This window comes from Pleurodeles waltl, chromosome 11 (genome assembly GCF_031143425.1).
Source record: "Pleurodeles waltl isolate 20211129_DDA chromosome 11, aPleWal1.hap1.20221129, whole genome shotgun sequence".
In the NCBI taxonomy this organism is placed as follows: domain Eukaryota; kingdom Metazoa; phylum Chordata; class Amphibia; order Caudata; family Salamandridae; genus Pleurodeles; species Pleurodeles waltl.
In genome coordinates, this window is record NC_090450.1 from 981,739,825 (window position 1) to 981,763,156 (window position 23,332).

The 23,332-nt window shown below is 46.6% G+C and overlaps 1 protein-coding gene across 3 annotated transcripts in view; it reads left to right on the forward strand.

Moving 5' to 3' along the window:
* The window catches only part of FBRSL1 (fibrosin like 1), a 1,114,915-nt gene that overhangs the window by 797,215 nt on the left and 294,368 nt on the right, over positions 1-23,332 (forward strand). For all 3 annotated transcript variants that reach the window (XM_069215249.1, XM_069215252.1, XM_069215250.1), the window contains exon 5: positions 1,819-1,848. In XM_069215249.1, the coding sequence (XP_069071350.1) occupies positions 1,819-1,848 (30 nt within the window). The remainder of the gene's footprint in view (positions 1-1,818; positions 1,849-23,332) is intronic.

Sequence of the window (23,332 nt, forward strand, 5' to 3'; positions counted from 1 at the left end):
TTCAAATGGGTCAAAGTGAGCACCGGCCGAGTTGAGATTCAGCCCTGCTGGGAACATGTCTGCTGGTGCAATGAGCAGGCCTTGATGGGGTGAAGAGACTTCTCGATAGGAGCATGTGGCGGTTGTCAGGATGGGCTCAGCTCCTGGACGGTTGTGTAGAGCCCCCACTGGACAAGGATGGAGCTACTGGCGGGCCAATTTGGTCTCCCAAGGAAGTGGGGCTCCAGCTGTACTAGACTGGACTCCCTGAGGACTAGAGTGACGCTTCTGGTGGGCTTGGATGGGCTTCTGAATACTCGGAAAGGTTCTTGTATGGTCTGTCCGTGCTGCTCATACCTAGCTGTTTTGGGCTCAGAGGCGGGTGGTGTGGATTTTGTACTGGTCTAGCCCAGCCTCCTGACTGTGGTGGACTGCGGAAAGAATGCAATGGGCTGGCTAGGTCTACCACAACCTCTTAGGTAGCTGTGGAGGGCATCTGGCAACCTGGGAGCTGGGAGCCAGGGGTGGTGAACGCCCCCAGCAGCCTAGGTCAGAGCTGCCAGGGCTGGGTCTCTGCCTAGGATTGTGGCTCAGCGGCTGGTGTGTGGACCTGGTGGACTCCTGAAATGTTGGGGTGGTTACATGCCATGCTGGGGCTCCCAGGGTGTTGGGGTAAGGCTCCCACCAGCTTTGGTTAAAGCTCCCAGAAGGCTGAGAGTGGGGATGTTGGTATTTTGTTTTTAATGATCTTCATTTGAATTACATAGGATGTACATGACATTAGCAATCAACCATAATGTCCGAGTGAAACTGATAGACATAAAGCAAGGCAGGATCATGGAAACAGTTCCCAAATTCCCGCCACCGCCTCCCCCTCCATGTTCTCCTGTGCAGTATGTCCCTACAGTAGCATACAGCAAGTCTGAGCTTGGGCTGATTCAACTTCATTATATGTCGTTACATTGAATACAAAAGCCTGATTCCCAACCTCAAGCTACCAAGCCATCCTCCCCCGGACGATACAACCTCAGGAGGGTCTTTTAGAGCAGACAACATAGCTGCTCGGGCTCTCCGATCATCGTCGAGCTTGTCGTGCGAACGAACACGTTTCATCCGGATTCCCTCTGCCATTGGCCACTTGGAGACCTCCTTGAGCCAATCTCCATATCTAGGGGGCGCCACGCCCAACCCAACCCTTTTATAGCTAACTGCACTTTGCCAGCAGCAGGCCCAGTAGAACCAATGTCCTGTTGGTGGGAAGGAATCAGACCAGGAGATGATGATGGTTGATGTTGAGTGCTGAGGTGGGCGTCTGTCTGGCTGCGGTGGGACTAAAAGTCAGCTAGAATGAGCTTCTAATGGACCTGGTTTGGGTCCACCCATGCTGGGGTGGAATACCGGGCAGACAGGTGCGGGTGCCCTGCGAAACTAGGGTGGGCTCACTGTAGGCTTGTACTGGGACACCTAGTGAATACAAGTCCGGTATCGGCTCCTCGCTGGTCATCCTGACAGATGGTGCCACAGGTCTCCAGGCTTGGATAGACCCTGCAAGCTTTCAATGTAAGCAGGTTACACTGGGATGTGGGCAGCCCTGGCACAGTGTAAGTGTCTGGGGCACAATGTGGACCTGGCATAGTCTCAATTCCATGTCCTAGGGGTTAAAAGCACCAGTGCATGTGAGTGTGAGACGTGACCCATCCTCTTCCAGGGATCAATGCCCGTGTTTTTGGCACACAAATGCAAGAAATAAACATAAAATATTCCTAAGTCAAAATAAAATGTAATGAAACAATTCTATCGTGCACTGTTTAACAAGATTTTTTTTTTTATAATCTGCAGTGTGACAGCGAAGGTGACATCGAAGAGAAGGTAAGTCTGATCGCCCTCCTGTTCTTATCTGCCTCTTGCACGTGGGGCCCTCTGTTGTGACGTCAGCACGTCGAAACTCTGGAACATCTTACGAAGTCACGTCATCGTGTGACGTCCCACCCAGGCTAGGTGAAAGAGTTTGAAAGGGAAGTGAGAACGCCAAAATGAGAGCAAAGCGGAGAGAGCCAATACGCTTAAAATACATTTATTTAAAAAAGATACTTATGAGTGCATCTGAGTTTCCTAATATTTAATAATTGTGCGAAATAAAAAAAGTAAACAGACTGAGCCAAATCCCTATGTGTGAAAAAAAAAAAAACGTTCTTGGGTTGCAGTTGATTTGTTGGCACAGGGTTTCCTTGCATAGGTGGGGCGAAAAGAGTATTCTCAAAAAGGGTTTGCAGGATTATTTGACAGAAAATGGCATTTATTTCCATGCCACGAAAACACGGGGTAGCAAAGGCCTTTGGAACTTTGTTTAGTCTTGAAAACACCTTCCATTTCGAAAGCAGATTCCCAATTAGGCATCTGCTTCTTACAAATATATATAAATAAACTGCAGACTATCCTAATCGAAATTGATTGTATTTTTTTCTATTTCACATTAATGTCTTCCCATATTTTCACTTTCCAGCGCAAAACTTGCAGTTTCAATTCTATTTGTTAGACTGTTGCATTTTCTTTTTATTTCTGACCTAATATCTTTCCACCTGCGTCCTTTAAGGAAGAGATGAAACGCTATCAATAGGGATCAGGGATACAGTGTTAGTTCTGGAAAGGAGGGACGAACCACTGGATCAGGTAAAATTAGGGACTCAGGATTCGTTCAAGAAAGGAGGGACGAAACACTATCTGTGGGAAACAGGGATTTAATGTTAGTTCTGGGAAGAAAGGAGGAAACACTGTATCAGTGAGGATAAGGGCTACACCGTTAGTTCTCGAAAGGAAGGAAGAAATGCTGTATCTGTGGGAATCGGGGATACAGTGTTAGTCCTGGAGAGGAGGGACGAAACTCTGCATCGGTGAGCAATAGGGCTACAATGTTAGAAGAAACACTGTATCAATGGGGATCAAAGGTCATAGGTTTAGTAAATGGAACTTGAAAGAACTTTACATGTATTTATTCTTACAGCTGTTTTCTATAGCACCAAACGCGTGGCCTATAGGCTACTCCCTGATCATGCATGCTGTGTGTAGATACCCCTGCTGCAGTTACATGGTATGAGGCTATGGTGGCTATGGTAGGCCACTCGTTCAGCGTCATATCAGGGCTGTGCATTCGTTCTGAAGTCCTTAGTTAGCCGGGAGGGTAAGGGTGATTGTACTTGGCATCGAAGGCCCTGTGTAGTGGACGACAAGCAGTCGGAGTCAAGTGGACGCTGGACCTTGTGGTCTCGATTCTTTTAAAAGTTCTCTTTTCGTAACTTACCTGAAGGGTCCCTAATCTGGTGGTGTTTTTCTGCCAGAATTTACTGTTCTTCGCGGTCTAGTACAGATTGCTGGTTTTTGCAGTTTGTATTTCTTCTGGTTGATGGTTTCTGAGTTGCGTGACCAGAGATCCCTTGTCCAAGCAAACCTTATCCTTGTTTCATAAACCGTTTAATTGATTCTGGGTCTAACCTGGAGCCAAGGAAGAACTTTTAAGCCAGGCTTAACGTAATTCGTTTGGGTGATATCCATGTTGCCGATGTCTGAACTAACTGTAGTATATAGTTAAGGGTTTTACCTGCACTTATGTAGACTATTTTGCAATAATCCAGTTTTACCATTTTAGGTCCCTGTAGAGTTGGCTCCATGGAGGTGTTTCTTAGGAGCAATGATTGCACTTATCAGAGCAGTGTAGTTTGAAAAGTTGTTATTCAGACGGCGTTCTGGGTTTATTTGAATTAATGACTTAAGAGTAGAGGTGGAAATAGACGTAAATCAAAGATCAACCCTAAATTTCTTACATTAAGTGTTGGGCGAGTAAATTCTTTTAATTCAATTTTTCTAATGCTGGCCCCTGAAAGAATGAAATCACCCCTTACACTTAATTCTTAGATTTTAAATCTTAAAAAGGTTTTTGTATTTTTATTGTAATCTTTCAAGAAAAGGTATAAGCCCGAAAGCTGTGTCGATTGTGTAATTGTTGTGCTGCAGCCCAATCAGGACACGTTTTTTGTCATTGCCTCTGTGCGCGTCTTAGAAGAATTTGCTGGCGTTTTCTTGGAATTCTGTGATCAGCTTCTGATAGCAAGTCCAATTTCTTACCGAAAATCTGTTATGTTGCAGGCAGAAATTGCAGTTTTCAGGGGGCTTCTTTTCCCCTGTTAAAGTAAGGAACTTTGCATTGTGTAGCATAGCGCTGTGGGTGCACTCAACATGTTTCAACGCAGGCTAAAATTTATAAGCAAGAACCCATTCCACATAAATTGTGCAATGCTCCATTGTGCAGACTTCAAACAACAAGCCTGACATTTATTTGTATGGTTAATAAAAAATGTAACAAGAAAAAGGTAAGAGTAGAACTTGTTTCTCATTGCAAAGTCAATTGACATTTAAAAACATATGGTCTTCGGTATTGAAGCACCCTGAGGGCGTTACATGTCACTATAAAATAATAAAATGCATTCTGGTTTGACTGTTGATAAAATATTGGCAGAGTTCTCATGTTTTCTTTTTTTTGGAGTTCTTTTTTTCTCAGAAGGCTGTAGCAGGGTTGTCTTTTGTTTTGAAGGAAGGATTCTTTCACTACATGTAAGAACCACTAACACGTGGTCAGCGGGTTTTCAGAAGTCTGCAGGGACGGCCCGTAGCTATTGCGGATGAGCATCGCCCCGTGCTGAAAGCAGAAAAATTAAGGGATAATAAAAAGTATTTTATTATCCCTTTATTTGTCTGCTTTATTTTGGAAGTGCGGAGCCAGCCTCCTTCACATTAACAAGTGGTGGAGGAGTTGAGGTGGTGCGCTTTTAAGTGAGCATGTCAGTTTGGCCGACCGTCCGAGGTCAGCCAAACTGACATGCGCACTTAGAAACTCTCCACCCGGCTGTATTATACAGCCAGGAAGAGACCAAGCACAATGTCCCACTCCCTCCCTCAGCGGCCTTTCTGCCCGCTGAGGCACTTCTTTCTTGCTGTGTAACAGCATGAGAGAAGCGTCAGGATTGGTTGGGGAGGGAACAAGACGAGAGGCGGCTGGAGCGGCGGATCACCGAGGTGCAGGGATGTTTATTATTTTTTTTTTTGTACTGACCCCTACTCCCACCCCTTCCTGGCAGCAGCCACAACTGGAAGTCTGCAGTCACTCCCAAAGACCATGGGTATTTTAAACAGAGAAGAGGGACGACTGAAAAAGTAATATTACATTTTTAGGTCTGGCTTGACAGCACAGTTTTCCTCACAGCCTGTTGTTACAAATTGTTTACATTGTTTAAAATAGACATGGACTGGGGCTTTGGGTGCTCCGATAGAAGTATTTTTCCCTCACCTCATTCGATTGGCTGATTCAAGTCTTATTCCACCTGCTATGAAGGGCTTGCATTACAGGCATTAGGGACTATTTTACATCTCAAACATACTCTGAATCATCACACACCACATTCTTTATCTGATAGAATAATTCTGTTTTATTTTTTAAGTTATTTTTTTCCTCTACGGCAGACTTTTGTACCGTTTGAGTCCAATCCAAGTCTACTGGCTTTGAATAACAATTCATATATTCGTTATGGGCGAGGTAAATGTTGCTTCATGATTGAAAAATGCCCCCTCTTGCATTGTACGTTTGTGGCCTGTGATGCCGCCCCTCAACTTTTTGCCTTTATGAGCACAAGAGAGAGACGATCAAACATATAACACTATTTGTATCATGTTTTCAACAATGCCCTAGTGAGGCTCCATTAAACTTGTGAATAGTTCCTAGAATGTCTCCAGTCATACTGTGCTCACTGATACGTCAGAGGTTAAGTTAAGGCACTTTTTTCAGGAAAGACCTACCTCTCAGTTGCACCACCTCATTTTAACCACCGACTTGTATGGCGTCGGACGCCCCACTCTTGAGAGTGTTGTTTCCTGCCTGGGACAGCTATAGACAGTGTAGAAAGAGGTGTCCCTCAGTATGTTTTTTTCCAGGTGCAGATTTTGGTCAATTTTACATAATATTTCAAAACTTGTATGTCTTGTCAACTTATGCTGTCTGTGGTGTCTGAGCAGATGAGGAACTATGTAGAAGCACGCCCTAAACTCTCTAAGTAGTGTTCCAGTGTTAAATTTGTGGCAAATGAGGAATAGATGTCCACAGTTTACAAATTTATAACCTGTTCCCGCAAAGTCTCCCTCCCTCTTGTAGCAGGTCACGTGACCATGAGCACTACGCCACAAGACATGGACTACTCTGTTTTTTAACAGAGTAACTGCATAGGTGAGTGACAAGGTGATGCGTGTCCCAAACCCTTTCGGCCACTCACATCAATCTGAGTGTGCTAAGGAGCAGTCAGACGTACGCTGAGGGTTTCTGAGATTTCTGCATACGTAAAGTGTGCGGAGACATCACAGTCGGGACAGAGATCTCCACACATAAAACGATAAGACGTGCAGAGTTGTAAAACTTCACACGTAGTTTGTGAATTTCACTTAAAGTGTAAACCTACTCAAAGTGTAAATGTACCTTTGTGAATCAGGCCTCCCCAGTATATGTACTCATCCCAGAATCTCTGACTTTCTCACTGAAGGTTGTGGGTCAACAACACATACATCTCATTCATTGGGCGCTTGGTCAGCAGAGAAGCTGGCCCTTGGCTCCACTCTGACACAGCAGGGATGGGGAGGTGGGCTCTCTGGTAAAACCGGGCATAGTGGCAGTGCCAAGGGCCAGGCAAGGTTAGCAAGCAAAACCCAGGTAACCTAGCATTGTGCCTGACTGCCAGCTGTGCCCTCCCACTCAGACATGGAGCACCAGACGGGCAAGGAGAAGACACTGTGATAGTCTGTAGAGATCTGGGAATTTAGAAGGGGTAGGTGATGCAGAAGAGTGGGACCCCTTCTGTTGTTGTGATATTACTGGAGTACCTCCCCCAATGTAAGACACCCCCACCTTAGTGGGCAGGCAGCCATTCATAAACGTTGTCTGATGTGTGCTGCGTGGATGGAACAACTATCCTTCTCTCGCTGTGAGTATGAAGGTACCCTTGGCATGACCGCCTGCCCTTGACGCTGTGAGTATGAAGGTACCCTTGGCAGGATTGCCTGCCATTGACGCTGTATGAAGGTACTTTTGGCATGATTGCCTGCCCTTGTGGCGGCCGCCACTGAACGAGGGTGGTGGGGCAGCTATTAAAATTTTTTTTTTTTTTTTAAATTAGGTGGGTTCATCTCCTCTGTCCTCGTCCTCTTCCGGGAAGCACCCAGACTGCACAGCCAATCACGACGCTGCTCTCACCAGCATGACAGCAGCGTCGTGATTGGTGTGAGCTGCCTGATTCGGTGCTCACACAGGGAATGGGACCCTGTGCACTTTCTCCTCCCGACTGTGCAAATGCAAAACAGCCGGGTGGAGAAATGCAAAGTGCGCATGTCTGTGTGGCCGACCCAAAACAGCCAGCCAAATAGACATGCGCACTTGTGGAGGACAAACCACTTCCCCTACTGCCTCCTCCAGCTTCACCCTGCCCTAACCTGGCTCCAGATAAAAATGAAATTATTATACTGTTCTGTTATTATCATTTTATTTTTCACTTCTGCTGAAAGCAGCGGGGGGACACTCCTCTGCCTTAGCGGAGGAGCTGCCTCTGTAAACTCTTGGAATGATCGCACTCCCTTGTTATCCGCGAGCTTGCGAACCAGGGATGGTTAAACCGAGCAGCTCGAGGAGAACTAAAGCAGTGGTTTACACAACTGCTTTAAAAGATCTGCCCGTCAGAGCTCAGATCAAGTTGTAAGTGACATGTCGTTTTATTATTCCGCGGCGCCGCTAATGATTGTTTAAATTACACCGCCCGGCCTGGTGGGCCGCGTTCGAGCTGAGGTTGACGTCTGTTAGATGAGGTTTGGCTTCACCTTGTAGTGGAGAAATTGAAATCTGAACGCCATTGATTAGCTCTCAGAATGCGGGACCTGAGACTCCCGTCTGGGGGAACCGCAGCGGCCATGACAGGTGAATACGCGGCCCTGTGCGGCAAAGCACCTGGCGCTACCATGGCCCCTCCAAGCAACAAAGGAGTTTTAATACCCTTACTAATCCTTACCTATTACATCAGGCTATTTGCACTTAGGTTTAGGTGCTACATTAATTCACTAATGCAGACATTTTCTGTAAAGAGTGCTATGGTAGTGTTTTCAGACTTTGAGCGACCCCTGACTTACCCCTTGCAACCCCTGGCACTGCCTCTGCGACCCCTGGTCTCAGAGGTGGCAAAATCAGTGCCAAGAACACAGTGGCAGCTCGCCCTTATGGACCTCAGTAAGGGCTTCACTCTCTTAGTTTTCTCTCAATGTTTTTTTTACACTAATAGTGAATATTGTTGCATTATGCACTAATAGTGTGATAAAAAAAGAAGTACAATTAACTGGAATATGATCCTCACTGGCAGCTGAGGTAATTAAAAAAAAAAATGCTTTTAAATGTATGTTGTGTGTGTGCTTGCAAGTGTGTGTTTACCTACACGCGAGCAAGTGTAAGTATGAATGTGCGTGTATATGTAACCATTGTGTGTGTGAGTGAAATTGAAAGTCAAAGGGCGAGTGATGTCACTTCCGCTAGCCCTGACATTTTGGTGAATTGACGGACGTTCATGCCTGTTGTCCCTTCTCTCTTTCTACATGGCTAGCACCAACTATTGCACCAGGTTGAAGAAGGACATTGGTGACTGATTGGGTTTACTGCACATGGGGACAAAGTTATGTTTGTTGTGCTTGTTGAAGGAGTGCTCCAGTCCTATCCCCCTAGCAGTACTCTGGGATGGGACGGACTGTTTCACAATGACTCCCACACCTGGGAAACAGGTTTGTGGTTTAGAGTCAGAGCTCTGCTTTACTACAGGAGTATGTCTCCTCTAGTGTGTAACTTTAGAAGAGAGCAAAATGATACATTTCTTAGAACTCACATTATTGAAAACCTATTCTGTGTTGCAACAAATTAATAAAAATACAGCAGGTAGCAAACAGAGAATCAAGAACAGTTAAAGACCCTCCCCCCAAAAAACTAACAAAAAAAAATACACATGGTGGGGGAGTGGAATACCAGGGAGGGAGAAGGAAAGTGGGGGGGGGGGGGCTCGGGGTTACTCTGGTAAATGGAAATGGGCGTTTGTGAGGAACCTTCAGAACAGCAATTAAAGAAAAAAAATGAAACATCACCTGAGGGTGAGGAGGGAAGCGAGTGAAAAAACCCAGATCTCGGCATACTTGATAGAAGTAACACGAAGGAGGGTCTGTTTTGGAGATCAAAGTCACTTACATCTTTAAAAGGGATGCAAAAGTCAATTTTAAAACAAAAAACTTATGAATTGTGTTTTTTTTTTAATGGTAGATGCTGCTTTTCTTGAAACTTTCGATTGAACAGGTTGTGAAATGGTTTCTCTGAATTGGTATTCTATTAAAGTTTTCCTACGAAGCTGCATACAAAGTCTGCACGTGGTGTGGCTGACTCCAGCTGGGCTGGGAGCCCAGGAGATGAGTAAATGTATTCATAATGGGGGGGACACTCCTCCTGCCCCATCTGTCCTCATCACTTACCTCTGGGACAGACACCCCACTTGACACCTTTGGTGCAGCGCTTAATTTGTAATTAAACAAGTGCCAGGAAACTCATAAGGAGGGCACTGCAGTTTGCACCACCCATTGCCCCTACCAGCGTTGCCAGTGTCAGAACCAGCACAACCACTACCCATCATACGCCAACAACTGTGACATTTTAGACTGTTCCAGGCACCCAAAGGGGTAAGAATGGCTTTTTAATGTACATTGAAATAACAAACTTCTGTTGTTGTGCTGATCTCTAAATTAGGCAAACAGCACCACCATGTGACAGACTGTTAGAAGTGCCGGTGTTGACAATTGAGTGCCGGTGCCGAGCCCTGGAAACCACCGGCTCAAATTAAGCACTGCACATGTTGACCCAGGAAGGTTTGAGTGGAAGTAACAGAAAGATACAATAATGTGAAGAGAGTTCTGTTAAATGCAATAAGGTGCAGTGGTGATCAGGCCTGTGTTGAATTAAAATCAGATATTGGAATCCAGTTTCATACATCACCTTTGGCAGTCCATGAGAAGCCACAATTTCAGAATTGTCCCCAGTCCGTAGATCAAACCTCTCATAGAACCTGCTGTGAACTAACTTATTGAAGCCAGGCTCACACATCTTCGTAGGATGGTCCAGTCAGCTTCTCATGCGGAGTACTTTGAAGATGGTCCAAAAGGGAAGATCCCAAAGTTTGGGTGGATATATACAAATATTTAGAATTTGCAGCCCTGGCCCAGTATGGTAACTGGCAAGAAACAGGATGTGACATCAAATGTGAAGTTCTAATGAAAATGAACTCTCGTAAGGAAGTAATTTAGAAAAGGACTTGTGAGTTGTGTGGTACTGCTCCTGAGGCTACCTAATGACACATAGAGTGAAATAGGCCCCAAGCAGTGGCGTAAAAGACAGCAAGGACACACTTTCCACTGGTAACTCCTCGGAGAGACACAGCACCATTGACAAACACAGAGGAGACACACAGTGCCACTGGTAAACACAGAGGAGAGACAAAACACCATTAGTAAATGCACAGCGGCACAGAATATCACATAGAAACACAGGAAAATACCGGTAAACACTGGTAAACACACTTGGAGACACATAATACCACTGGTAAACACATAGGAGCCACAGCGCATGACTAGTAAACACCCAAGAGGGACAAAGCACCTTTAGTAAGCCCATAGAAGACATAGAACACCACCAATAAATACACAGGTGACACCAAGCACCACTCGTAAACACACAGGAGAAACATAGCACCTTTGGTAAATGCACAGGAAAGACAGACTATCACCGGCAAACACACAGGAGACACAAACCATCACTGATAAACACACAGGAGACACAGAGCACCACTGTTAAATACACTGGAGACACAGAAAACGTAAAGGGAAGGCACAGAGCACCACAAGTAAACACACATGAGAAACACTGCACAACTGGTAACCGCTCAGGAGACACAGAACACTACCAGTAAACACACAGGAAACACAGAACAGCAGAAACACAGGAGAGACCATCTAGTAAAGGCATAGGAAACACCCATCTTCACTTATTAACAACCAAGAGACTGTAGGCAGCACTGGTAACACACAGGGAGGTACACAGCAGCGAGCAGAAAACACAAGAGGCACAGTGCTGCACTGGTGAAAACACAGACGCCACACCACAGCACTGGTAAACACAACAGAGACCACTGTGCTACTGGCATACACAGAGGACAAAGGCACTGGTAAACGAACAGAAGAGAGACTGCATCTCTGGCAAACATGATGGGGAACAGCACTGGAAAACACAATGCACACACTATCATTGAGCATATATACACACACCGCCACCTCCCACTGCCACACCGACCAGCAGCACTGGTAAACACAGTGTATACACCATTATTAAACACACACACCGCCACCTCCCACCGCCACACCGACCAGCAGCACTGGTAAACACAGTGTATACACCATTATTAAACATACACACCGCCACCTCCCACCGCCACACCGACCAGCAGCACTGGTGAACCCAGTGTATACACCATTATTAAACACACACACCGCCCCCTCCCACCGCCACACCTACCAGCTACTGGTAAACACAGTGTATACACCATTATCAAACACACGCACTGCTTCCTCCCAAAACACCAACCAGCAGCACTGGTGAACCCAGTGTATACACCATTATTGGATACAGACATACACACACCGCCCCCTCCCAACACACCAACCAGGAACACTGGTAAGCACAATGTATACACCATTATCGGATACATACACACACCGCCCCCTCCCAACACACCAACCAGCAACACTGGTAAACACAGTGTATACACCATTATTAAACACACGCACCACCCCCCTCCCAACACACCAACCAGCAGCACTGGTAAACACAGTGTATACACCATTATTAAACACACGCACCGCCCCCTCCTAACACACCAACCAGCAGCACTGGTGCACACAGTGTATACACCATTATTAAACACACTCATCACCCCCTCCCAACACACCAACCAGCAGCACTGGTAAACACAGTGTATACACCATTATTAAACACATGCACTACCCCTCTCCCAACACACCAACCAGCAGCACTGGTAAACACAGTGTATACACCATTATTAAACACACGCACCGCAACGCCCACTCCCAACACACCAACCAGCAGCACTGGTGCACACAGTGTATACACCATTATTAAACACACGCATCACCCCCCTCCTAATACACCAACCAGCAACACTGGTAAACACAGTGTATACACCATTATTAAACACACGCACCACCCCCTCCCAAAACACCAACCAGCAGCACTGGTAAACCCAGTGGATACTCAATTATTAGACACACCGCTCCCTTCCAAGACACCAACCAGCAGCACTGGTAGGAACAGTGTATACACCATTATTAAACACAGGCACAGCCCCCTCAAAACACACCAACCAGCAGCACTGGTAAACCCAGTGTAGACACCATTATTAAACACACGCACCACCCCCTCCCAACACACCAACCAGCAGCACTGGTAAACCCAGTGTAGACACCATTATTAAACACACGCACCGCCCCTTCCCAACACACCAACCAGCAGCACTGGTAAACACAGTGTAGACACCATTATTAAACACACGCACCACCCCCCTCCCATCACACCAACCAGCAGCACTGGTAAACACAGTGTATACACCATTATTAAACACACGCACCACCCCGCACCCAACACACCAACCAACACAACTGGTAAACACAGTGTATACACCATTATTAAACACATGCACCGCCCCCTTCCAACACACCAACCAGCAGCACTGGTAAACACTGTGTATACACCATTATTAAACACACGCACCACCCCCCTCCCAACACACCAACCAGCAGCACTGGTAAACACAGTGTAGACACCATTATTAAACACACGCACCGCCCCCTTCTAACACACCAACCAGCAGCACTGGTAAACACAATGTATACACCATTAATAAACACATGCACTGCTCCCTCCCAAAACACCAACCAGCAGCACTGGTAAACCCAGTGTATACATCTTTATTGGATACATACATACACACACACCGCCCCCTCCCAACACACCAACCAGCAACACTGGTAAGCACAATGTATACATCATTATTGAATACATACATACACACACCACCCCCTGTCAACACACCAACCAGCAGCACTGGTAAACCCAGTGTATACACCATTATTAAACACATGTGCCGTCCCCTCACAACACATCAACCAGCAGCACTAGTAAACCCAGTGTATACACTATTATTAAACACATGCACCGCCTCTCACAACACACCAACCAGCAGCACTGGTAAACACAGTGTATACACCATTATTAAACACACGCACCACCCCCTCCCAACACACCAACCAGCAGCACTGGTGCACACAGTGTATACATCATTATTAAACACACGCACCGCCCCCTCACAACACACCAACCAGCAGCACTGGTAAGCACAGTGTATACACCATTATTAAACACATGCACCACCCCGCTCCCAACACACCAACCAGCAGCACTGCTAAATCCAGTGTATACACCATTATCAAACACACGCACCACCCCCTCCCAACACACCAACCAGCAGCACTGGTAAACACAGTGTATACACCATTATTAAACACACGCACCGCCCCCTTCTAACACACCAACCAGCAGCACTGGTAAACACAATGTATACACCATTAATAAACACACGCATTGCTCCCTCCCAAAACACCAACCAGCAGCACTGGTAAACCCAGTGTATACATCTTTATTGGATACATACATACACACACACCGCCCCCTCCCAACACACCAACCAGCAACACTGGTAAGCACAATGTATACATCATTATTGAATACATACATACACACACCACCCCCTGTCAACACACTAACCAGCAGCACTGGTAAACCCAGTGTATACACCATTATTAAACACATGTGCCGTCCCCTCACAACACATCAACCAGCAGCACTAGTAAACCCAGTGTATACACTATTATTAAAGACATGCACCGCCTCTCACAACACACCAACCAGCAGCACTGGTAAACATAAGTGTATACACCATTATTAAACACACGCACCACCCCCTCCCAACACACCAACCAGCAGCACTGGTGCACACTGTGTATACATCATTATTAAACACACGCACCGCCCCCTCCCAACACACCAACCAGCAGCACTGGTAAACACAGTGTATACACCATTATTAAGCACACGCACCACCCCCCTCCCAACACACCAACCAGCAGCACTGGTAAACACAATGTATACACCATTAATAAACACACGCATTGCTCCCTCCCAACACACCAACCAGCAGCACTAGTAAACCCAGTGTATACACCATTATTAAACACACGCACCACCCCCTCCCAACACACCAACCAGCAGCACTGGTGCACACTGTGTATACATCATTATTAAACACACGCACCGCCCCCTCCCAACACACCAACCAGCAGCACTGGTAAACACAGTGTATACACCATTATTAAGCACACGCACCACCCCCCTCCCAACACACCAACCAGCAGCACTGGTAAATCCAGTGTATACACCATTATTAAACACACGCACCGCCCCCTTCTAACACACCAACCAGCAGCACTGGTAAACACAGTGTATACACCATTATTAAACACACGCACCACCCCCCTCCCAACACACCAACCAGCAGCACTGGTAAATCCAGTGTATACACCATTATTAAACACACGCACCGCCCCCTTCTAACACACCAACCAGCAGCACTGGTAAACACAGTGTATACACCATTATTAAACACACGCACCGCCCCCTTCTAACACACCAACCAGCAGCACTGGTAAACACAGTGTATACACCATTATTAAACACACGCACCGCCCCCTCCCAACACACCAACCAGCAGCACTGGTAAACACAGTGTAAACACCATTATTAAACACACGCACCACCCCCTCACAACAAACCAACCAGCAGCAGCACTGGTAATCCCAGTGTATTCCCCCCTCCCCCCCACCCCACCAGCATCACCAGAGGCACTCAGCAGCTCTGTGTCTCATTCACAGGAGGAGGGGCGTGGGGCGCGTGATGCATCGCCCTCCTGCACCACGGTGGCCCCACCGCCCATAAACATTGTCTCTGAAAATATACACTTCCTGTAATAGCAACAACAGCATTAACAGACAGCAATTACCCTTCGTCTCAGGAACTATAAACTCTCCATTAATGCAAGATTTATGTAGTTCTAGCATTTAGCACAGAAACAGCACCACTGAGAATTGGTTCCTGCGCGTGTAAGGAGAGGGCGGATGGCGTCCTTTACTGAACATTAGCATAACAGCGAAATGTGAGACGTCAGCAGTTCACTCCTGGCTCCTACCTGCCCTGGCACAGCTCGGGGGGGCACCCAGCAGCTGAGGAGGGCTGCCATTAACCGGGATCAGCTGGTCGTCTGGAGAGGAGTCTCACTAGCGCCTTGATGTCTAGGAGTCCTTGCGCATTCCATCAAGAATTGGGAGCCCTCCTAGCAGATGCGCTTTACTCAGGCGCATAAGAAGTGCGTAAGAACACTTGTCGCTTGAGTTACAAGTGATGGACCAACACCATATATTTAGAGCACATTTACATCTTCATTCCGACTTTATGGCGCTTCATAGCGCTAGGTGAAATCCCGAAAGACCGAGTTTGAGTCCACTCGGCGGAGGGGTGATCCGCGTGGTGCGTAGTAAAGGAAAAGCTTGGCTGGATGAATGAATATTCGAATGCTGAAGAGTTGTATGGCTAAAAGCACACTTCATCTGCTAGAGCCACGAGGGGGCTTGGAGGGATCCACAGCTGGTATTTTAGAGGAGTGGTTTCGGGGCCCCTGTGAAGCCTCCTCAGGGGGTCCGTGACTGCTCAGAAAATTAAATAATATTAACAGATTAATAAAGTGTATCTAAATAAAGTGGCTAAATGTACAAGTGAAACATTTAAAACGTACTGTAAAGTGTAGGAATTTGAAATTAAAGGCTAAAAATTAAATTAGTATCTCAGATTGATTTGTAGGAGCAGTGCAGGTGCGCTTCAATTGAATTTATAAAAGCTTCAACATTCCTAATTTTTTATATTTGTAACTGTTTGCAAGTTAAATAAAATGTTTCATCATTTGTGTATGTGTTTGATGAAGGCTTGTTTCTTTATTTTGTGTGTATTGTTTTGTGGTTCAGATCATCAACAATGTTTAGGCCGGGGTACCGGCTTCCAGAATGATGCAGTGGGGGGTCCGCGGATTCCAATAATGACTCAGTGGCGAGCCCTGGCTTCCAGAATGACACAGTGGGGGTTCCGTGGATTCCAATAATGACTCAGTGGGGGGTCCCTGGCTTCCAGAATGACACAGTGCGGGTTCCGTGGATTCCAATAATGACTCAGTGGGGGGGGGTCCGTGGCTTCCAGAATGTCACAGTGGGGTGTCCGCGGATTCCAATTATGACTCAGTCAGGGGGCCCTGGCTTCCAGAATGACTCAGTCGGGGCCCCTGGCTTCCAGAATGACTCAGTGGGGGGGTCCCTGACTTCCAGAATGACTCGGTGGGGGGTCCCTGGCTTCCAGAATGACACAGTGGGGGTTCCGTGGATTCCAATAATGACTCAGTGGGGGGGTCCGTGGCTTCCAGAATGTCACAGTGGGGTGCCCGCGGATTCCAATTATGACTCAGTCGGGGTCCCTGGCTTCCAGAATGACTCAGTGGGGGGGGCCCTGGCTTCCAGTAATGGCTCAGAGGGGGAGGCCCCAGATTCCAATAGGGATTCAGTGGAGGCCCCGGGTTCCAGTAAGGATAAAGTGGGGATCCAGAGAGGTCAAAAGGTTGAGAACCGCTGCTTTAGAGGAATGGTCCAAAGAGATGTAGTTTCCAGGCCAGAGGAAGGACCAGATGACTTTACAGCAATGAGGACATTCGAGTTGGCAGAGCATACAGTGCTCGTGGCTACATGGTGGGTTAGGGGCTGAAAGATGCTGGAGGATCATGAGCCCTGTATGGGTAATGGCCACAAGGTTGGCTGAGAGCTAACTCTCCTTAAGACAATAAAAGAAGTAGATGGATAAACTGAAAAGTCGTCTCATAGAGAAATTGCTCAGTTGGCCAAAGGGGAGAATGTGGACTGTGGGAGCCCGACTAGTAAACTGTTGCAATAATCCTGCTTGGTCATGGCCAGAGTGTTGATTAGTATTTTGGGGCTCAAATAGAAGAAGTGGGGCTGTTCTTTTTGCTGAGGAGTAATTAAAGGAAGAAATGTTGCCCAATGAGGAAATTGACAACCGTGGAATCATGAGCTCTGACTTCTAAAGTTGATTTTCTGTAGCTCCCCTGGCTTCTATTTTCTCTTACGACAAAATTGAGCAATATTAGTGCCTTGATATCGGACGTATTCTGGAGGTGCTCTTATGAGCAGCGGTCTGTTACCAGTGGATCCCCAAGAGTTGGATACTATGGCATGGTTCCAGGTATTCCAGGCATCCTTACGTGGGCTTGACTCTTCCTTGAGGGGTCATCAAGTGCTCAAGACTGACCTTAGGATGTTATGAGGTTCTGGACCCAAACCCAGTATGAGGCACGTTAACAGTTCTCGATAATGGTGACTGGCCAGCCCGCGGTCTATCTTCAAAGACTGCAGGTCTTCATTTAGAACAGTGGTCTTCAGACATTTTAATGCCATGCGCCCTCCCAATGAAAAATAATAATAATCGGGCCCCCCTCCGATTTTTTTCACAATTATTCTATTAAATTGTCAAAGTTTATATATGTCTAGACTGTTTTAAACATTTCATTTTTAAAACAGTAGCAGAACTTAACTGCAATCTAACACATGCCAAACATACTATTTTGATCCAAAAGGCCTTACTAATGGGTAGAAGTATTGAGAGTGTGATTATTGGGGTTGGGGGTTTTGAAGAGTTTTTGGAATCCCTTCCCTTTTGACACACACTCCCAGCTTGGATATAAATGACAAAACATGTTAGTGATGGCCAATTGCAGAGTGGTTTACTGCTGTTTTTTGTCAGCTTAAAACAAATCCCTGTTATGAGCATAATGCTTATTTTGGCCAGAGTCTGGCCCCACCCCCTCTGGAGTCACTTGAGCCTCCCCCCACCCCACCCCTCAGTTTGAAGACCCCTGGTTTAGAACCTCAAAATAGAAAAGAGTTCAAATTAAGATGCACACAAAAGAATCAGCAAATTCTTGTACCATTTGCTGCTAAGATACCCCCTCTATATGACATAGTGTGCTTGCTTGTCTCAGGGCCATAGTGTTTGAAGCACTGTGCCTTTGGGCGGTGTTGGTCTCTGGGAAGGGGTTACCAAGATGGAACAGATCTTACATTTGCTTGTTTCTGATCGTGTTTACTACCATTAAATTTCCTCTGCCCCAGTCATTGGCTTATTAGCCCCTGACAGAAGTCAGAAGAATGTACTTTTGAGTACTAAGCCCCATCTGCTCTTTGACATGGCTTCTGTGCAGGTCAGGACCAAAGATAATGAACCAGTGGGCATGTGCCAAGACATCTGCAATTATGTCAAACCCAACAGAACCTCCACCTAAAAGTACATTTACATCCCGACCAAACTGGAAATATGAGCTTGTGTGACACTAGAAAACTGGTCAGTGCCTCTACTCAGCGGGGTGTTCTATATACCTCCGCCCCGGTGCTTTAACTGGTGGCACTAGAACAGTTTAAAAGACCAGTTATGGCTCCAGCTGGTGTCCCACTAAATGTCAGGGTTGCACGAGGTCCTGAAACAGAACAGAACCTTGCATTTGGCACCCAGAGTTCTCACAACAATTGGGGTGTTGGGTTTTAAGAAAAGCTGGCCATGTTTTTGGATTTGCAGTAGCAGTCACCTTCCCAAACCACGTGGACTCTTAGAACTTCCTGGCACCTGCCGAGGACGCAAGGGGCACTCTGGTTGAATGTTAGGGTTCTATTGGATCTTCAAAACCACCATAACTGTGATACTATACTCCATGGATGAATGCTTTCAGTGGTCATATACTCAGCACATAGATCCCTTCCAGGTAGACTTCATCATGGGGGTCTATACTGCAGGGCACATCCCTAAACTTGCCTTCTGCTAGAGGACAGGTAACACAGCCTTCCACAAAGCCAAGAGTGTTCATGGAGCCTTCTCAGGCCACCCTGCCTGATGCCACTGAATGTCACTCCCAGGCGCTCACTACCAGGTGGTAAACTGAGTACACAAGGACCATATCAATGGATCTGTGAAGGCACCCAGGCAGCCTCCGGCCTTTGGAGTCTCCAGGCCATCCTTGAGTCTCCTGTGATGTGGGTGGTTTTTGTGGTCCTCAGGTTTGGTGAAGGTTGCGGATCCTGGTGACCTCCACCCAGATCGTAGCTAGCAGACCTTTGACTTTCTTTCTCTGAGGGGAAGTTCCTCTCTGGTTTTGCAGACCAGTTTCTCGTCTTTTACTCCGGAGCAACAGCTTTAACCTTCACCACTGGCACATGTCGTAGCCCCACCATTGGGGAGATCAGCAACACATTGTCCTGCCACTAGCACATCGTCCTCCGCACTGGGGGGTTAGCGCTTTTCTTGAAGTTAAAGTTCACATCTCCAGGGGCCAGAGAACCAGCAAGTAGCAGCATTTGGTCCTGTATTTTTTTCTTACTGTTTCACGACCCTGGGGACTTTTGCTTGCTAAGGTGAGCCAAGACCCTGCTAGTTTCCTTGCCACTTGAGTGGCACTGTGGTTGAGCAATCAAAACTTACTTCAGGAAGTGGATAGTAATTTAGTCTGGGATACAATGTAACACAGACTAAGGGCCTGATATTGAGTTTGATGGAGGGGGTTACTCTGTCACCAACATGAAGGATATCCCGTCCGCCGTATTACGAATCCATAATATCCTATGGAAATTATAATACGGCAGACAGGATGTCCGTCACGTTTTTGATGGAGTACCCCATCCGGCAAACTCTAAACCAGGCCCTAAGATACAATATAACGCTTAACAAAGATGGACAGTCCGAGGTGGTTCTTTTGAACACAAAAGTGAAGACTCAAAGAGCTTAGACATGTCCCCATAAAGATCTATTGTTCATCTGTTGGGTAAAAAAACACAACCCATTGGAGGTTTGAGGGGTAAACCTTGTAATCATGTTTGGGGTGGTGGGTGGGGCAGTTGTTTGGTGCTTCACTTCCACCTGTTAACTACCAGGTTATGGAAATCAATAGATCCATTTGAAGTCGCTCTAAGTGCCCGCCAGGTCTTGCACAACAGTTCGGTAGGGGGTCAGCTCAACAGGTTTACATTTTTTACTATTGTATATGGGCCAATAGTCCCGTAGATTATTCCGGCTGGGAAACAAAACCTTTCTGGGGTAACTGAGACTAGGGCACAGTCTCAGGGTGGGCCAACCAAAGGTCTCTCTTGCCTCATAGCAGCCCTTCACTCTTCATTGCTAGTTAGCCATACTGAGAAGGCAAAATAGACCAGTAAGTTTGTACTCACGAGTATTGGCCTTCTGTTTCTTGCTCCTTTGAGTACTGGTGTCTTGACAATTTTCCTGTATCAAAAGCTGCTGGTTTGTTTTAAATGTTTATGGTATTTAGAAGTCCCCTAGGGATTGGTGGAGAGACGAGGTGAGCCAATGTCTTGGGGACAACCATTCATGATAAAGCTATATGTTTGAAGCGACTCCCTACATGCCTGGGGCAACTATAAGAATGGAAAGGCAAACGAGACATTCCTACCTTAATAAGGATGTTCACCTACACCAATGGCCTTCCAGAGATCCATAGGTGCGAGGGTCGAGAGAGTGAGGTGGCTGTGTAATGACGCCCATCCCTTCTGGTATGGATCTCAATCATGCATTAACTTCCTCTTGACATGCGCACACACCCAGGATTTTGCCGTAAGGTAGATCGCACCTTCCAGGCGGCCTCCTACCATGGAGCCACATGGAGTTTGCCACAGGGAGGAAAAGTTGAAGCACAGCGCTCCTTGAAAAGGAAGAATCTGTATGTTGGCACTTGTGACCTCGCACGTAAGTGGTTCTGAGATTCGGAGACCTCTATGTAAAAACATTGTGAAGTGAAGGTATTTTTAGGGGATGGTGTGAGAAAGTTGTTGGATGGTACAACTGTGACAGTCAGCCCTCTACTTTACTCCTACTACACGTATAGGACATTACATCACACAGGTCATATATTGCCAAGTGGAAATAGCTACCACAAGCTATGTTATGCCATGTTATGCCATGTTATGTTCCAAGGATTTATATCACACACGGATGTCACTTACATACATAAGGTTGAACCATGTGCTTCCTGATTGGAGGCCATGGGCAGACCAACTAAGCGAAGCTCGCGGAGAGGAGCGGAGCAGGCCCGCCGCTTCCCACCGGCTGCAGACGCGCCGACTCCTAAAGATTTTAAGTCAAGAACCCGGGATGTTAATTGGCAGACGTAGAACGCAGACATCTGTTTAATAATGTAGGGATGGAGGTGGTTAGCGGGGTTAATTGAAGTAAGCACTCAGGCTGACAGCGGAGCCAGTGCACGCCGGAGTATCATCATTACCGCACATCCGCTCTGTGCCGCTTGTCAAGGCATGAAATTTGGGCTCCAGCTTGTTTTGCCAGCCACTGAAGGCAGAGAAAAACACAATCTAGGCATCAGGCAGGCCAGACACTTGTATCACAGCTATCCCTGCTGTAATTGCATCATTACATGCCGTTACATGTCAGCCAAGTGCGCATGGCGGTTTATTACCAATCATCTTTGCTTCTGACTTAGCAACACTAGTGTGGATCCTTCATTGTTAAAGTTAATATTAACCATTAATATATCACCTTGTGGCACTTTAATAACAGCTATTGCCTTCACACAACAAATTACAAAAAAAACACCACCAGGTTGCTCTTGAGTCATTGGCAAATAGAGCATCAGCCCTGGAAATTTTTGAAATATATGTGGTTGACTTTTGTCACACCCTCCTCATCACCCACCAGCCCTCCCTAAAAAGAGGTAACCTTTTGGGGATATCTGGGACTAGATACACCAGCGAGTCACATAATTTAAAGTTTCCCAAGGGCGGTGTGATAACTTTCTCAGGATGTGCAGTGCTGTTTCTGCCAGCAGCTCTGTTCTGAAGACACAGCCAGGCATGCTCTAGTTCAGAAGGTGATCTGTGAAGCCTGGCTTTATGTGAATGGAATCTGCCGGTGGGGAACTGGCTGAGGCGCATTTACAACAAAGTTTGTTCTCCTCTAAGTTGGACGTGTTGATTCCATTCTCAAGGGCTCCTAACTACTCTGGATTCATATTAGGTACGGTTGATTCCCTGTATTTAGGACCACCAATGGTTTCAGACGTCACCAAGTGTCACTGTTACCCAACATACTGGTGCTCGTTTTATTGACCCCTGGAAGATGAACGGCAGAGCCAGTCTTTAGGGAGCCTGCTGATTGGCAGCAACCTTTGCAACAGTGCATTACTGGCTGTGCCCTGCTCGGGGTAAGGATGGGGCAGAGTGGGTTCAGCCTGTTATTAAATCCTCTTTTCCTCCTCCATACTCACATTGGTATCTAGGCATTGGGACGTTTCCTGACTTCTCTTGCTCTTAAAAGCTTGGAAGACCCAAGGAGGGTGTCACGTGATAGACTGTTCCTGTCCCTAATATGGTATGAGTCCCCCTTCTGGAACATTCACTCCTTCTCTGATCAGTCAGTAGTGTTGGGAAATCACTGTGGCTCGAAGGCTCTCCCTTTGAGGGGCTCAATAACCCCAATGGGGCTGGTAACAGGAGTTAATGGCCCCATCACTATATAAGTCCCATGTGGACTCGCACACACCTGCTGAAAGCTGTTGAAAGGTCCGAATGAAATACTGGGGGAAAGTGGCGATAACTGTGGACTATGGCACAGTTTTTCTGATTCACTCTGAGGTTCCCCGTTACTCCGGGGGCCTACGTGTGATCTTGTTCTATCCTCTCTTCCCCCCCCCCCCCCCCTCCACGTACCCCCTTCCTCGAAATTACAAATGACTGATGTTTGTATAATCGGTAACTTGGGGTGATGAATCAGGGAGGTACTTGTCAGTTTTCCAGCCCATCATAATGGGCCTTCAAAGTTATTTGCTGAAGGAGTGATCGTCCAATGGGGATCTACAGAAGATCTGCAGGAGGTTGATCCAGCCAATGGTACATTGAAAAGAATGGTTCCTCCAACAGAGAGAACGCACGAGATGTAACTATCCAA